Genomic DNA, 17976 nt, shown 5'->3' with positions numbered 1-17976 from the left:
ATTATCCAACTAAAGTGACTCCCCGTGTCCTCGTAAAGCTAGGTTTTGAGTTGCAAGGAATTTTATGCAGTGAAGGATTCTCCGCAAGATATCACACCACCTCTGCTTTTCCTTCTCAATCTGTGACTGAAGTTCCACATTGTAATACACTCTAAATCCCTCTAACTGTAAGCTTGTTTGAGTAGAGCCCTCCTCACCTGTTGTCTCTGTCAATTTGTTATGTTACATACTACTTTTATGTCCTGTCTACCCATTGTACAGCGCTATGCAATTTGATGGCGCTATGTAAAACAATAAATAATAATAATTAAAAACTTCTCTGTTTTCAGCTAAATTTCCTTCCACTGTGTAAAGCACTCCCGATGATTCTTAGCATTTTCATGAACACTAATCCGTTCAGGCACTTTCCACTGATTGAATTCCCTTTCTTGCTCCAATGAGGATTGATGGTCTGACTGGGAAAAGAGAAGACAGCAGATACAAAATGCAGACTTTTTAGAAGGGGAATAGACCAGCCATGAGCGAGTCACTTCCTCACCACGACCATTTCCCAATTTATATATATATTGTTACTGGACAGTGGTTATTGCCTGCAGTTAGAAATAAAAAACCTACTTGTTCCAAAAATATGTATATGATTTGTGTGGTTACCCTAAATGAGAAAGAGGGAAATAACAGTTGAAGAAAGACATAGCAAAATATTTAATTTAAAAAAGCCCTGGTCCTTAAGGGGTTAAGTTGTGAAAAATGACAGATTTAGTTGGCATCATACTTCACAAGTAAATATCCTGGTGAAACAGCTCATTATTTGCATACTTAATTTACATTATTTGTCATATGACAAAACCATTGAATATTTATCATATAATAAATAGCAGCAACACAAAGCTGCACTATACACAATAAAGTTCGGCAGCGCAATGGATTCTACAGATATTAAAAGTTATCATGTTCACGAGTTTGATCCCGTGCAACTTCTTGAAGACTTTTATTCCTCTAGAGCAGAAAAAATGATTGTAGAGGAAGCTACAAACAGACACATTGAATATCTGTATAAAGAACTTTCATCAGGTAGGATTTTCTTCTTGATTACGGTGTTTTTTTAATAATTATGTTTGAAAATATTATTTTACAAGCGCTGGAAGAGTTGGAAATGGAAACTCTACACCGACGTTTTCCATACTTTCTTTTTCATAACATGTATTGTAAAAATATTTTGTTTCCTCTGGATTTTCAAAGAAATATTTTAATTTGTTTCTAATAAATATAAAGGCCTCCATTGTATAAGTAGAAATTTAAGCTACCTTCAATAATATTCCTAGAGAATTGTCTCAATGTAGGGTATATATTTATTGATCTGTTGGTTACTTCTGTTACAGGTCATATTAAAGGGGACATGTTGATTGATTTTAGTGTTGGTCCCGTTATATCTCATCTCCTTCCAATTTGTGAGTTTTTTAAAGAAATCACTGTATTAGAATTCAACGCTGTCTGCATCTCTGAGCTGGAGAAATGGAGAAGCAGCCATGAGGAAGCCTACGACTGGTCTCATGCATCAAAGTATATGATGGACCTGGAAGGAAAATAGTTGAGTATCTCTCTCTCTCCATCTCTCTCTCTCCCTCTCTCTCTCCCTCTCTCTCTCTCTCTCCCCCTCTATCTCTCTGTCCATACATTCTAGATCTTCACATTATTGATATAGATATTATTTATGTTAAAGGACTATGGCTATTTATATGAATATTTTGACATTTATAATAGAACAGGAAAATTAAATGTTATCTAATTATTATTATTATTATTAGGTGAGAATGTATAATATTCTTAAAGGGACAACCAAGTATATAAAACAATTAGCTGCTAAGCACATCCCATGAATTTGTAGAATGTTTTATTAAATTCCCGTCTTGTAGGTTAGATATGCTTATTACCATCTCATTAACAAATGAACATCCTAATTTCCAAATTATAAATATTGATTTTTTACTTAATCTTTCTTTTTTTGTAGTGATGGGTGGCAGGAAAAAGAAGAAATGTTAAGAAGAAAAATGAATCGTATTTTGAAATGTGATCTTACCAAAGATAATCTGACAGACCCAATTGTGTTACCAAAAGCTGACTGTATAATCGCTGCCCATATATTGAACGTTGTCAGCATAGATAAAGATGCATATATCAGCAACTTGAGAAAAATCACCTCTTTATTAAAACCAGGCGGCCGTCTGATATTGTTTGGACTTTCAAATGCTTCCTATTACATCACCGGGGGGCACAAATTCAGAATCTTAACTTATGATGAAGAATTTGTCAAAAAAGTCCTAAACGATGAACGGTATACTATTGAATCATTTGAAACTCAAGACAGAAAGACTAGTAGTCATATCATTGACCATGAAAAAATCATATTCGCAATTGCTATGAAACAAGGGGAGAGTTAATTGCACAAATGTAAACAATTTTTATGGGATAAGTGTCCCTTTAATGAATCCACTGATTAAAACATGATTTAACGTTACCCTGACAATTTTGTTTTTTGCATCATAAATAATATAAATTATGGAAATCGAATTAAAATGGTGGCCTGTAGTACTGTATACATTTAGAAGTATTGAGCAACAGAGATGCTGAGATTTAAAAGTGACTGATATTAAAAAGTTTTTAATTTAAGTTTTATATAAATTTGGTTAAAGATGTTAGTACAAGAATATTACATGTTTGGTTAGCTTAATTTTCAGATCTGTATATTAAAACTATATAAATTAAACATGTATATCTATCTATTAGACTTGGGCGCCGGCCAACTCTTCGCCTTCGTCTTCGTGGGGGGGGAAATCGTTCCTGTGTTCGGTTTCGGGCGAATATTCTTGTACATTCTTCGTGTTCGTTTTTTTCTACATTTTCTGCCGTTTTTTGTAGAAGGGATTAATACGGGGTTAACGTGGTATGCACTACGCAGCAGTTTTGTCGCCAAGATTTTAAATGTCCGTTCGAGCAACACTATTGGTCGCCTGCAGGGGCCTCCTCTGCCATCAACCAATGAAGGGCACCTGAGAAACTCTCAGTGTTTGACCACAAATCTCAGGGTTTTAGCCACAGTCTCACGGTGAAGAGACAGATAATGAGGGTCACATCAGTGACCATCTTTTACTGATGGCACACTGGTGACTGCCCAGAAATTTCGAGGACAGTACCAGTGTAGCAAGTGTAGGCACATGGAGTGAAAGGAGGCACGCAACTATGTCAGAAGGGTGGCAGGGTTATAGATCTTTTGTACGCCATGCTGAGGTTATGGATGAGCAGCGCACATCAGCACACACTTTGGCAGCTCTTAGGATGACGCTGGTCCAGTGGATTGGACCTCAGGCAGTCACAGACCTTTATGGATCGATGCAAGTAACAACATTTTTGGTCTCCTAAACTCAAAAGCTGATGCTATTAGGTTTGAGGGGCCCTTTCTGAACCAAACATAAAGCCACATGCTGTTGACACAAAGTGAGGCTTGGATCAAATACAGTATAAGTTGGAAAACATAAAAAATATGGGTTTGGTAAAAGTAGCAACAACAAAATAGCAAAGTTGAATCCAAGGCAGGAGCACTAACACTCTGTATGATGAAACCATAGCTGAGATAAGCTTGTCTAAACAGATCTGCCTCTGTCTCAAATCCAATATTCTGCAGTTACGTAGATTAAATAAACCAGTGTATGCAGCCGAAAAAGGCATGCAATTATAGGCCTCATAATCAGGTAGTATAATAAATGAGTAGTATCGAACAGGTGTGGTAGGCAGTGGTCCTCAAAATGCTTTGCAGCAAATGCATTATACAAAATCTGTTCAAGACAGGGAAATGTAACAATGGAAAGGTGTTAAATTAATTTAAATTAGGCACCAGAGCAACTAAACCAATGAACAGAGTAACCAATTGGGGAAGGCAGGTGTTTGCATGGATAGGGTCCTCCCCCCTCTTTATTATTTTATAAGAATCGACACATTTCACAATTCCATTGTTATTCCAATTACCCTTAAATAATGTGTCATAAAGCACAGCTGCAGGTACCCCCCAGACATTTCTGTAATATACCACCCAAAGTACCACACTACTCCCGAAACAGCTGAGCTCCTGTTGGGGTGCCTTTGGATAAAGACAGTAGCCTAATCACTGCACAAGTGGAATCAGTGGCAGTTATTGTACCTAGGTGGTACTTTGAGATGCAACACATTAACTGGATCAGGTACGGACTGAAGATGTTACTAGGGATACTAGGGATCTTATGACATAAAAAGCAAGATTTGTGGTAAACATATACATGAAGGTCCCATGTACACCATATGACTTTCACACGAGTTGCCTAAGGCTTTTTGTTTTCAGATATGGAGATTCTGAGTATCCTGGTGCCAGGAGCTAAACCTTTAGTTTCCTTGGGCTTCCAATGTACCTGCGAGTTTACAAAAAAACAAAAACTGTCTGCGCTTCTTACCCTAATAAAGTTGGCAACAAATATATAAACATAATATAAATGAGAGGTTTTGGTTATATGAATTGGCCAAAGCATAATTAAGCTCACCTGCCATATCAAGGCACACTCTCAATAGGGTGAGAACCTACTCTCACCTCCTACATAGTGGGCACACAAAGCAGTTTATACTGCTACCAAAACCTTAATAATGTGTTGGGTGAGGTGCAATTAAACCTCCTCCCCATTAACCCCTGGACAGCAAGCTGCAACCAGACTAATGAGGAGCCAACAACCTCACATATGTGCAAACAGAGAAAAGAAAAATGGCAATGCACTAAGCTACTCCCAGGCTCAAATAATACAAATGTGTAAAATGAGGCCTACCAAACAGCCTGAGCATGCTGTGAATACAGTGTGTACAAAAAACAAAAACTGTCTGCGCACCGAAATTTGTCTTTTCTCTGCTTAAAAAATGTGAGTTTGCATAAACAGGTTTTCAAATTAACTAACCACAATTTGCATTTATACTGTCATATTCTGTGCAACCCTGTTGCACTCCAACACTAGTACCAGTGCCGGAGAAGCCGACGCTAAGTTTTAGCCTCCCTGCAGTGCGTGAGAAGCTTTTGATAGATTTAATCTTTTTAATTGAGCTGTATGGATGGGGGAGAAAGTGCCACTATGCAAGCTGTACGTAGTTGGCTGTTGAGTACCAGACACCATGTAGCTGGAACTCTAGGGCTAAAGACAAAACGGTGTATCACATAACATAATAGTAAAAATATAACCCCCTCCCTAAAAATATAACCCACTCAACTTCTGCAGATTCGAAACAAAATAGTAAAACTAATGAAACTAAATATTGTTATTAAAAAGCCTCCATCTCCTTGGTAAATGAGCAAATCCAGCAGATACTGTTGTACATTCATGTAGATCTGTTTTTTTAAGAAGAAAACAAAAATGTACTTTAATAAATTATCTTTTTTTGTGTTCTTATTTGTTTCATTTTTTTATATGGGTGTTTTTTTTTTAGAATGGGGGTTATTTGTGACATCACAGAGCCATTTTACCAACAATGTACCATGCACATAGCTGGCTGTTAAGGGGTTAAGCCAAACACATATCACGTCAAACGGTTATAAAACTCATGCAAGTAATCCAGAATGTATTGTATATGTACACTTTAACAGAAAGAGACAGATAATTCTATGAATTCATATGATCAGTGCCGAATGAGGGCTGTCCCAAAAATTCAAAATAGATAGACTATATTATACAGTAAACAAAACATTTATAGCTGAAGGACATCCTGTTAACTATTAATTTGAAACGTATTCTGTGATTAGATCACAAAACAATCTTATGACTAAAATCAAATATGTACAGGACATATATTAAAAAATACACATCATCTAGGCTCACTTAGCGGAAAGGCCTATTTAAAAAAGGGGGAAAGAAGAAGAATAAAGCACGTAATGAAAGCTATCATTGGGCACATTCTCATGCGGTTGAGGACAGTGGGCAGGGTAGAGTTTTTGGACGAAGATCACCAATCTAATAAACAAGTCTAAACATAAACTTAGCTCCTATGCATCTGTCCTTCTCAACCACTGACAGTTAGTCCTACTATTGTGAGACTTCCGAAATTAATTTATAATTCAACCTTGTGTGATCACAGATTAGGTATGATGCAACATGCATATTTCATATCTGCACCCCCACATGCACCATCTTTCTCTATAGTCCATTAAGATGATGGTGGTGTTGATGTGAAGCCGACACTGGGTGACCTCCTTTGTTATATGGACTATATTTTCTACTAAAGACCTGCTTACTGTTAGCTAAGCCCTCTTGTGATTCTTTTCATTATGTAGATTAATTAACCAGAGTGGAAGACCTATCCAATTTTTTTGGTAGACATGTGCAAATGGGCCAAAAACAAATCAGAAATGTTTTTTTGGTTTCTTTTTTGGCCCATTCTTTCAGACAAAAATATAGCTGCTTTTTAAATTTGGAAACAAAATTATTTGTCCGATGCCCACATTCAATCACTCTCCCTCACATTCTCATTCACTCTCACGGTCTCTGAATGTCTCTTACTTTCTCCACCATTTCAGTGTCTCACAGCTCTGCTTCTTCTCTTGCATCCTCTTCATCTTCTTGTTCCTCATCTGCTTGTTCTTCTTTTTCTCCATCTTCTTTATTCCTGTGCATCTCCACGAAAGGGACCTTTCAGTGAACTTCTGCAAAAATGGTGGTGCTTCTCTCTAATTGGGGAGAGGATGTGACCGGAAGCTTCCAATACCCAATCTCCACAATCCTCCAAAGAAAATGGAAGACAGAAGAGAGAGGAACAAGAAGATGCAAGAGAAGAAGCAGACCTGTGAGAAGCGGCGGCAGAGAATGTAGGGAAGCGGGCGGCAGAGAGAAAGTGAATGAGAATGAGATTGTGATAGAATGTAAATGAGAGTGTATGAGAGTGGGAATGAATGAGCCCACAGAATTCAAATGAAAATTCAGAGCATTTTGCTGTATTTTCACAGATTTGTACAAATTTATGAAATATGCAAATTCCATTAAATTAAATTCAAGACAGAATATTTAAACAGAAAAGTATGGCATATAAATGAGTTAGTTGTGCACCTTATAAACCTTATAAAGTAAATTCACAATAGGACAAAGACCTAGATGCTCCCAGGTACTGTCATAGATACATGAATTTGTAAGGTAAATAACCTGTTAAGTTTTTCCCAGAAATAGCCATTAATTCCATAGGAACATCAAATTTGATGGCAGATATGAGCCATTCATATTTGGTCCATTCAAACCATAATGTTGAAATAACTATAATATATATTATCACAAAAAATGCAAATCTTAACTAACTAGTAGGTTTGAATTCAGTTGAAATTCGCTAAATCATCACCTTAACATTGAGTTAGAGCATCAAAAATAAATAAATAAATAAATATTGAAACAAGGATTTGAGATTCTGTTTTGCCAATGGATATCCTGGTGAAACATCATATGATGAACTAAAACATGTTGTAAACATGCGGTATTTTTACTCACAACTAATAGGTATATATATAGGTGCATATCTATCAGCATGAAAACCGAACTGGCTTATCAAGAAAGATGTCTTCCACTCCTTTAAAATACTATCCTGTTGATGAATTTGATCCGAAAGACTTTCTCAGTACATATTTTTGTACCAAAACAGATGACGCACTTCTGGAGGATGTTGTCATAAACCCCATGAAAGATGTGCTTAAGGAACTTAAGTCAGGTATATTGTTACTGATTAAACAGTATTCTGTTTTTATGAGTTTACCAACTGGTGGTAATGTTTTTTTTCTTTCTGGTTTAAGAATATAAACCATATACATGATATTTTAGTAGAGCTCATTTTAAGAAATTTTAAGAAAGTTGCTGTCTTATCATAGCACTAAAAGTGCCAGGTAATTGCGTATTTGATTTGCGATTTGTTTAACCAAAGTAACATTTTGAATTCCCAGTGTATAGACTTTATTTGATGAGCTGCTTATTTCTGTTGCAGGTCGCTTTTATGGGGGCATGTTGACTGACATGTCTGTTGGCCCAAGTATTTTTCACCTCCTTACAATTTCTAAGCTCTTCAAAGAAATCGCTATATTAGAATTCAATGATTCATGCGTCTCTGAACTGAAGAAATGGCTAAACAAAGATGGGGACGCTCAAGACTGGTCTCATGCATCGAAGATATTGGCCAACCTGGAAGGAATAAGGTTGGGTATAGCTCTATATTTCCAAGATTTTCTTTTGTTTGCTATTGCAACTTGTCCACCTACTAGAATACAACACCATTCATCAGTTGCTCTCCTCTTTATTTTAGGTCTTTCCATCATAGCAACCTATGAAATAATTCTGCCGTAACATTTTATTGTTGTAAATGGTGATACGATCACCTTTAAAACCTATTCCAAAAAGTCTAACGTCTAACGTCTCAAATAAAATGCAATATGGCTTCATAAACCATAAATATAATTTATAGGATAGTTTGTGTGAAATGAGTAAAATGTGATATAGGAAAACAGCGTCATTTGTCAAAAGAATACTAATTTATGAATAAAAAAAGATGTAATTTCACCTCCATTAATCTTTTAAATATTCCTATGCCATACAGATTAGAAATGTGAATGTCTGCGAAATATGTTTAATTTTCAATTACCATTTTTTTTTAATCTTCTTCTTTCTCTTCTTTCCAGTGTTGGGTGGAATTTAAAAGAAGATTTGTTAAGAAGTAAAATTAAGTATATTCTGAAGTGCGACTTAGCCAGAGATAACCCTACCGACCCAGTAGTGTTACCGAAAGCAGACTGTATCTTTTCTGCATGGGCACTCGATGTTGTCAGTAAAACTAAAGAGGATTATATCCGCAACCTGAGAAAAACCTCCACTTTACTGAAGCAAGGTGGTCGTTTGATATTGTTGGGAGCGCTCAATATTTCTTATTATACGGTTGGGGAGCACAAATTTAGTGTCCTCACTTATGATGAAAAATTTCTCAGAAAGGCTTTAAAAGATGGAGGCTATGTCATTGAAACTTTTGAAGCGAGAGGTAGGAAAACGCTCACTGCCAATCTTGACTATGAGAAAATAGTGTTTGTCACTGCATTTAAACAGTGAGATTACCGGTCAATTTACATGCTAGTGAAACAGTTCAATACATAAAAAATCTGAAATCTTTAGTAGCTTTCTAAATGATGAATGTTACACCAGCCCTTTTAATGTGTGTCTCATTGCTCCTGTAGGTACATACTTTTTTGAGAAGTATTATCAATGCTAAACTAAATGCTTGGGTGTCATTTGTGTTAAAACATTTCATGTAAATTATAAACACATTTGTTGAAAAAAGTCTTAATTACATGTTGGCGAATTCATTTTCAGAGCCGTGTATTAAATGGTTAATAAAAACCATAGAAATTTAGGTTTGAAAAGACTGTTTATTTCAGTGGTCTCTATAATGTTTGTTATCACATTAGTTACTAACGAGAATGGACAGGAAGGAGCAACCCTCGTTTATCCAGTGCCGAAAAGGGAAAAAAGGTAGAAGACTCCCTGTCAACCAGATTTATCCCCATAAACTGCAACATTATTGCAGGAATCCAGCAATGACAAAGCACCAGTTGTCACGGTCATGCATTGGCCACTAGTCATGCTTCCACTTCGCTTCAGGGAGCCCAATTAAGGGAAAAAATACAATTGAAGAAAAATATAATTAGTAGGAGTCAATGCAGTTTTATGACGTACAGATTGGTTAGACGTTACACTGGATTCTATAAAGAGATGAGTAAAAACATAGATCAGGAGCCTCATTAATGGTGTCCAGAGTGGGCTTTAAATCACATGAGAGTGTCAGTGGGTTTAAATGTGGCCTTTTACCCTCAAACAATCTGACAAACCAATGCATGGGTGGTATCACTGTACTGAGGAGATGTTGTTGAACACGTATTGGGGTGTTATTGGACAGTGACATATACAAGGAGCTGTAAATGAATACCCAAATTAAAATGTGTGGGGGGAAAAATGCAAAAAAAATATTATCACGTTTGACAAAGACTGGTGGTAGAACTAGTGAATGGAAAGAGTTAAAATATCAGCATTTGAAATACCCTGGGGTGCCTAGCTTTCAAAAATATATGGTTTGATGGGGTAAATTGCATTGGCCGGCATCAACGCACTTGGGGGCAGAATTACCAGATTTGGGAAAAATGGTTGCGAAATAGCAAAACACTACTTGTAATTATTGCCCTATAACTTACAAAAAAAGCAAAAAAAACATAAAAGCATTGGGTATTTCTAAACAAATAGTAGAATATATTTAGCATTTTTTTCATTAGATTTTATAAATGAGATGATCAAAATAAAAGAAATCTCTTCTTGTACTAAAAAGACAGTATATAACTTGTTGGGGTTCAGTAAAGGATAAAGAAGAAAATTATAGCTAAACAGAAATGTTAAAATCAGCCATTACCAAAGAACACTAACGGAGTTAACTGACATCTAGAGATATGAATCCCCCCTATACCTTCTATGACCTATAAATCATTTGTCATTTATTTAGGATTTTCTCTGGGGAAAAAAAATATTGAAGCCAGGGCAATGTCACCCAAACTGGCAATTCCCAGGTTAATTCTTGGCTTAGGTGCTGGACTTGTTCCTACTGCAAATTCACATTTTTTTTTTGCCAGCTCACAAGCACACTTTAGTGAACAGACTCCAAAATGGTTAATCGTATCGAATGTCACATAATGCACATGCCATTGTCTATACCTGGAAATTCCTACATCACTGGAATTCCTTAACCCGTTAAGAACGAAGGGTATTTTTTTTTTACACTAAAAAACTAAAAGGTTTTTTAGCACTTTTGCTATGTTGTTTTCAAGCATAAATGCATCACCTCTCTCATTTAGTTTAACCACATAAGTTACATATTGCTTTTTTAGTAGGGCCTATTTATTGGAAAAAAAAATATATATAAACCATAGTTTAGAATGCAAAATATGAAGAAAAAAAAATGTAAAAACTTAAAATATTATATATATAAAGAAATATGTAGATACACTAGGTGTTTATTTTTCCTACAGTCTCACTCTACAGGCACACTCTTAAGAGTGGCACCACCACCAACATGAATCATGCCCCTCTGACCGGGGGATGGGGTAAAAGGGGAATACTTTGGGGTATATACTACCTATGTTGATTTAACTACTCACTCCCCCCCCACGACACACAAAGTAAGGAAAGATGGAGGTTAATCAGTGATCTTGGTTAAAAGGGGGCCTATGGACGCCGGTTTCACTTGTCTTTGTATTTTATTTGATTATGTGTTGAATGTCAGAATGAATCTGAGAAAAGTCCAAGGTCCAGTTATGTTTTCAATCTTTAAAGCAGGGAAATGGGCAAACTATCTGGGCTGAGTTGTTCCACCAAAACCGACGTGTCTCTGATACAGAAAGGGAAGGGAGTCCGGATCGTGTGAGCTTACAATATATTAGAAGGTTGAAAGATAATAAGACAGAAGGAGAGGGACTGCTTGGCTGAGGATACCTTGATCGTAGTGAAGGCTATGTTGAGAAGTCACTGGTGTGGAAATCTCAAGGTTGGAGAGGATGGGGGAATTTACTGCAATTCCTCTTCATCCTTTTCCATTACATTCTATGTATCAATCCCTTATAGTTGTGTCCCACTAGAGTTCCCCACAAACTCCCTTAATCCATGCAAATACTGCTGGATTGGAGCCAATTAGTTTGGCAATGTTTGTGAAGATTAATTTTAATACTTTGGCATTGTCACATAAGTAAATTTTTTAAATGTGATATACAGTATATTGCTATTACTGCATTATTTGATTTATTATATCAATAGAAATTACATCTTTAAAAACAAATCTCCTTAGTGTCATATGATGGTTGTGTACACAGGCATCATCATGACTTAAAACAACAATACATAAAATATGAAAATACAGGATATACATCCGGTTCTACTAACGAATATCCCGGAGGAGACCCGTGCAGTCAAGTTATTAAATTCGGTTGTGATCCCATTATCTTTTGACAATGAAAAACAGTGTAATAATTACCTATGGCTTAATCTCAGACATTTTCTGATAAAAATTAGCTGTACTGTTCTTTTAACTTAGCAGCAATAAATACTACTGGATTCAGTAACAATGAATTCTACATCTGTTAACTATTATCATGTTCACAAGGTTGATTCAAAGCCGTTACTAGATATTTTTTCACTTAAAACAAGCACACCAATCCCAATGCAATATTTCATGAATAATAATAATAATAAGGCCAGGACATGTTGTTTGGCCTTGTGTAATCGCTCTCCAGCTGAATCACATTTGCCATATTTAATATGGTGGCATCCAGCTGCTTAAAAAAAGCCTAGAATGTGATCAATGATCACCTTCTAACCTCAGTCAGTGTTGCTGAAATACCTCTCACAAGACCGCAGTACCCATTGAACATAAAAGAGTTCACAGAGGATCTGGGAGACCAATCAATATAGCCCAGCTGACTAATCATTACTTGATTAGTAAAATATATATAATATATATATATATATATATATATATATATATATATATATATATATGTATAAAAATAAAAAAATGTATAAAAAATAAACATTTAAAAGTAAATAAAAATGTAGTCACTTAAAAAAATAATAATGTTCCAGTGATATCACCATGACGTCATGGAAAAATGCAAAAAAAAAAGTCCAAAAGTAATTTCTAAACATGTAGCTGTATCTTCCTAAAAGCTGAGGCTGCTGGCTGATGGAGGAGTGTTACCAGTGGCGGAAATACCGGGGTCGCAGAGGTCACGACTGCGACCGGGCCCTGGAGTTCTGCCAGTCAGGGGGGCCCAACTCTTGGGCCCCCTTGACTGACAGAAATCCAGGATGCCGCTGCTGCTGCCGTCGCCGTTGCTGCCGTTGTCGCGGCTGCTGCCGCCGTCGTCGCTGCCACCTGCCTCAGCGCTGCCCAGAGTGCAGTGTTGGGAGCGTGAGGCGTTTGTCTCGGGTGCCGGCGCTTCACTGCTGAGCGCCGGCACCCGAGACAAACGCCTCACGCTCCCAACACAGGAGTTGACGGTAAGTGACCTACAAAGGGGGGGTAGGGAGGGAGTGGATAGATCGTGAGAAGGGGGGTAGATCGTGAGAGGGGGGTAGATCGTGAGGGGGGGTAGGGAGGGAGTGGGTAGATCGTGAGAAGGGGGGTAGGGAGGGAGTGGGTAGATCGTGAGAAGGGGGGTAGGGAGGGAGGGAGTGGGTAGATCGTGAGAAGGAGGATAGGGAGGGAGTGGGTAGATCGTGAGAAGGGGGGGTAGGGAGGGAGAGGGTAGATCGTGAGAAGGGGGGGTAAGGAGGAAGTGGGTAGATCGTGAGAAGGGGGTAGGGAGGGAGGGGGTAGGGAGGGAGAGGGTAGATCGTGAGAAGGGGGGTAGGGAGGGAGAGGGTAGATCGTGAGAAAGGGATAGATGGGTTGGGGGTGGGGGCCCTTAACAGATTCTCGCACCGGGGCCCTGAGGTTTCTAGTTATGCCCCTGAGTGTTACCCTCTCTTACCGGCAGCTTAATTTGAAAAATTAATTCAAATATGTCCCAAATGGTATATGGACACTGGATGACCAGATTTGAAAATCCGTCCCTTCCTAACACAGCATGCCACTAAGGCTCTTGTCCATGCCCTGATTATCTCCCGCCTTGATTACTGTAACTCTGTCTTAGCTGGTCTCCTTCTTAACCATCTCAAACCACCATGAATGCTGCTGCCAGAATTATATTCCTCTCCCATCGCTTCACTAACACCTCTCCCCTCTGTCAGTCTCTTCACTGGCTGCCTGTGCGCTTCAGGATTCATTTCAAAATCCTTACTCTTACTTTCAAAGCCCTTCACAACGGTTCCCCTTCCTCATCCAATGATCTCATTCTATCCTCTCCTCTGATTTCTAGCTCTCATGCACATTTACAAGATTTCTCAAGGGCTGTCCCTATCCTCTGGAATGCTCTCCCCCGGTCTATCCGTCTCCCCCTGCCTTTATTCCTTCAAAAATCCCTCAAGACCCACTTCTTTAAGGATGCTTACAACATAGCACATTAACGCCCTCCCATATTCCTTTAGCTCACCTTTCCTAGTCCCTCTCCTGCAATACTTTTAATAGTGTGGCTGGTCTATCCCTAACAATGGCACTTTTACCTTGTAACTATTGTTTAATACACCCTAAATCCCCTAGATTGTAAACTTGTTTGAGCTCACCTGTTGTCTCTGTTAGTTAAATTGTGAAGTTACATACTATTTGTTGTGTCCTGTCCACCCATTGTACAGCGCTACGGAATTTGATGGCGCTATATAAAACAATAAAAATAATAATAATATAAACACAGACTTAAAACCCCAAAACACATTCAGAGTGGGTAAACAATGTTTGACTAACCCTTAACTCAGCTCACCACTTGACTATAGGTTGTGTTTTAACTAGATTTTTTTTAGGTAAAACTGTGTTATAGGAAAATGCCTGTTATTATTTTTTCCACTTTCTTTCCCCTATATGTTTTAGTCAATTATAATATATTAAAAAGAAAGCTCAATTTATTGAGGGTGGATAACTGAAAATGTGAAAAATTGGAAATAAGGTTCAACAATGACAAAAGTGCTGAAGAAGTCTAAAACGATCTTTAAGGGAGTAAAATTGCAAGATATGAGATCCTGTACTATGTGCAGTGCTGTGGGCGTTACAAGGAGTGTATTTAGAGATGAAATATGCTGGTGAAGGCACATGATAAGCTTAAAAACATTGTTTATAGTCTTATGACATGACCTGTGGCACTTTTTTTAATTAATATTTATTTAGCATTAAACTTTCCTTATAAATTTCAGCAAAACCGAAATAAAGCTATACATGTTTTCAACTTTCTACTATTAAAGATATCTACGTTCCATAACATTATGGATTCCGCCTCTCACAGATATTACCATGTTCATGAGTTTAACCCAACACATCTCCTTAATTCTTATTTTTCTCTGTAAGAAAATATATAGGGCCAATACAAACTTCAAATAATTGGATCACATATAAATGTATGTGCGTCAAAAATAGGCAGAGTCACTTAGATGCAAACAAAGGTAAAACATTTAATACGAACAAAAATAAAAGAAGAATATAAAAAGAAGATAACAAAAATAATACGAAACAAGTCTTACAAAACCTTGGAAAGGAATTTAGTTGATGGCATCTGTCCTATGCATTCCTGAGGATGGAGGGAGGGAGTGTTGGGACAAGAAGAGTCTGTGGATGGCAAATACATCTCTCCTCTACCTCTCCTCCATGCCTCTTACACCAAGCTTATATATCATTTGAAAATGATGTCAGTCTATTGGTCTTCACCTAATTAGGTGTTCAAACATGTTCACTTAGGTCTTACACGCCCAAACCCTATTTTAGGTGGTCGCTGTACGTATATTGTAATGCCCTTTTAGAGTTACAACTATACCATGCATTAACTAGCTACTATCCTATCTATAGACTGCATGTTCAGCAAATCCTTCATTCTATATTTAAGGTCAAGGAAACCTTGAAACATATTAATATATCTTAATTATCATTTATTTATGCCCAATAATTACATATCTTTGACTATTGCCTATACTAATAATTATATATGGTCCATTTCTTAATTGAGGTTAGAAAATGTATTAGAATATTTTACATTCTCCCAAAGCAGATGAAGCAATTCTAGAAGAAGCTGTTATCAACCCCATGAAATTTCTGCTGAAAGAAAAAGCTGCAGGTAAGATTTTTCCCATTAAACAAAGGTTCTGTTAACTAAAAAAAGTCCTAGATATAAGGTTTCTAGATAATTATTGAGGCAACTCAAAATCGTACTTGTGAGTCTCAAATAATATGGGCTACGTTGTTTTCTATGAACTTCAACAAACATTGGTGCCTTAATTTAAGCTTCATCAAAATGAAAAGGGAATTATACTGGAATACCGAATCTCTAAAGATAATCTCTAAAACATACATTTTGTTATTACCATATGTGCTCGATTATAAAACGACCTCCCCCAAATGTGAATATTAATTTAGGAAAAAAAGAAAAGGCTTGAATATAAGACTACCCTATAGGAAAAATGTTTTACTAGTAAATATGAATTCCCATGAAAATTATGTTTTTATTTCTTTTTATTTGCCAACCTGCCCCCAGTTATGCACATCTGCCCCCAGGCTTGCCACTCAGAAATGCCTTATACCTCCCTGATATGCCACTCTGAACCCAGATATGCCTTATACCTCCTATATGTGACTCTGCCCCCCTGATACATCATCTGCCCCCCTAGACTTACCAATGCATCCACAAAATTGGCCCCCATGCTCCAAACTCCCTGCTGTCATTTGCTCGGAAAAAAAAACATTTCTCAGACGTATGTTTTCTAGTTTTTGTTTCGCCACAACTCAAATGCGTGTCTCTGATAAATAATATAGGCTTTTTTATGAACCTTAACAAACATTGGTGTTTATTCAAAATTAAAGGGGATTACATTACAATAGGGAAACTATATTATGTGTATGTCTATAGCTACAAAGAGATCCCTTATTACTTAATTTAGTGGCTAAATACAATCTTTATATGGCTACACTCTCTCACCTATACGTCCATTTAGAAGTAGATGGGAAAAGGGATACTTTAAGAAGGCCACATCTTGAATTCTAACTTTTAGGTCTCTGAAGGTCTTCCTGAAAGACCTGAGAGGGTACCCATTAGCCATTAGGGTGAAACCTGAGGGTTAGTTTGCAGGTGGAAGGAAGGAGGTTGAGTATAGACACATATTTTCAACACCATCTTCTGATTGATATTGCTATTTTTCTACCTAAAAAAAAAAATAAGACGCCATTCTGTGACTCCTTTCGCCATTACTTTAGGTCTTATCACCATAGCAACCAAGGCAATTAACCAGCTGTCAGATTCTATTGGTTGATACTGTAATAAGATCACTTTTAAAACAAAAGACTTGAAGTGTTCTTTAGAAGCATTATCCATGGTGACTAAACTGAAAAAAAACAAAACAAAAAGGCTTCACTATACGTACACTATAACTTTTACACTGCTTTAAATAGTTTACTAAATACTCATAAGGTTTACAGGTTAGATATATGGATTATATATATAGAATTCTTTTATAATTTTCCATCTTGACTATTGCAACACTCTTCTGGTTGGCATTCCACTCAGTCTCTACGCTCTCCTCTGCAGTCTGTCCTAAATGCTGCGGCTAGGCTTATTTTCCTTGCACGCCATTCTTCTTCTGCTTTCGCACTCTGTGGAACCCTCCACTGGCTCCCTATTAACTTAAGAATTACATTTAAAATCATTGTACTAACATATAAGGCTATCCATTACACCACTCCTCCATACATTTCTGCCCTCATAAAAAAAATACTCCTCTAATAGATCTTTACGTTCTTCCTGACGGCTAAGGCTCTCCTCCTCACTTATCACTCCTTCCTTTTCCTGTCTACAAGACTTCACTAGTGCTGCCCCATACCTTTGGAACCTACTTCCACATCTCAAGACGTGCAAAACAAGTTACTCACTACAATGGGAGTTGTCTGTCAGTACATGTGATTGCATTTTTGCAGTTTCAGGTGAAGCCATGAGAATTCGATTAAATCTTGCATGAACCTGAATCTTGCAAAGTTTGCTACCAAAACATTAATTCTTCAATACATAAAAATAGATTAAATAAATAATAAAATGAACATTGATTTGACTGATCCTTATAGAGTATTGTTGGTGTCCATTCAAGTCAGTGGAGTATGCTATGCATTCTCCAAACACTAGAGGATGCTGGTGTACAGGTGTGTATATATACAAGTTCTTGTGCAGGGATGTTACAATCTACTGTTGTCAGGCATGGATAGATTACTTTTCATTGCCCCTGTTTTCCTCAGGAAATTGCA

The 17976-nt window shown here is 37.2% G+C and overlaps 2 protein-coding genes across 2 annotated transcripts; both read left to right on the top strand.

The window, feature by feature from the left end:
• Positions 1–920: 920 nt before the first annotated feature.
• Positions 921–2438, top strand: LOC128472673 (nicotinamide N-methyltransferase-like). Its single transcript, XM_053454623.1, has 3 exons — positions 921–1071; positions 1380–1587; positions 2009–2438. The coding sequence occupies exons 1-3, from the start codon at positions 921–923 to the stop codon at positions 2436–2438; spliced, it is 789 nt and encodes a 262-aa protein (XP_053310598.1).
• Positions 2439–7595: 5157 nt separating this feature from the next.
• LOC128472576 (nicotinamide N-methyltransferase-like) lies at positions 7596–9125 on the top strand. Its single transcript, XM_053454522.1, has 3 exons — positions 7596–7746; positions 8017–8224; positions 8705–9125. Exons 1-3 carry the CDS (start codon positions 7596–7598, stop codon positions 9123–9125), a joined length of 780 nt encoding a protein of 259 aa, XP_053310497.1.
• Positions 9126–17976: the final 8851 nt, after the last annotated feature.

Source organism: Spea bombifrons, chromosome 1 (genome assembly GCF_027358695.1).
Source record: "Spea bombifrons isolate aSpeBom1 chromosome 1, aSpeBom1.2.pri, whole genome shotgun sequence".
NCBI lineage: Eukaryota > Metazoa > Chordata > Amphibia > Anura > Pelobatidae > Spea > Spea bombifrons.
The sequence above is the reverse complement of the archived record's forward strand: the minus strand, read 5'-3'. Positions and strand labels throughout refer to the sequence as shown.

What these genes read in the sequence shown, in the direction of transcription:
- LOC128472673 (XM_053454623.1), top strand. Translation starts at nt 921, where the DNA reads ATGGATTCTACAGATATTAAAAGTTATCATGTTCACGAGTTTGATCCC. An exon ending in GTATAAAGAACTTTCATCAG is followed by an intron (nt 1,072 to 1,379) that starts GTAGGATTTTCT and finishes CTTCTGTTACAG; the next exon opens with GTCATATTAAAGGGGACATG. An exon ending in ATGGACCTGGAAGGAAAATA is followed by an intron (nt 1,588 to 2,008) that starts GTTGAGTATCTC and finishes CTTTTTTTGTAG; the next exon opens with TGATGGGTGGCAGGAAAAAG.
- LOC128472576 (XM_053454522.1), top strand. Translation starts at nt 7,596, where the DNA reads ATGTCTTCCACTCCTTTAAAATACTATCCTGTTGATGAATTTGATCCG. An exon ending in GCTTAAGGAACTTAAGTCAG is followed by an intron (nt 7,747 to 8,016) that starts GTATATTGTTAC and finishes TTTCTGTTGCAG; the next exon opens with GTCGCTTTTATGGGGGCATG. An exon ending in GCCAACCTGGAAGGAATAAG is followed by an intron (nt 8,225 to 8,704) that starts GTTGGGTATAGC and finishes TCTTCTTTCCAG; the next exon opens with TGTTGGGTGGAATTTAAAAG.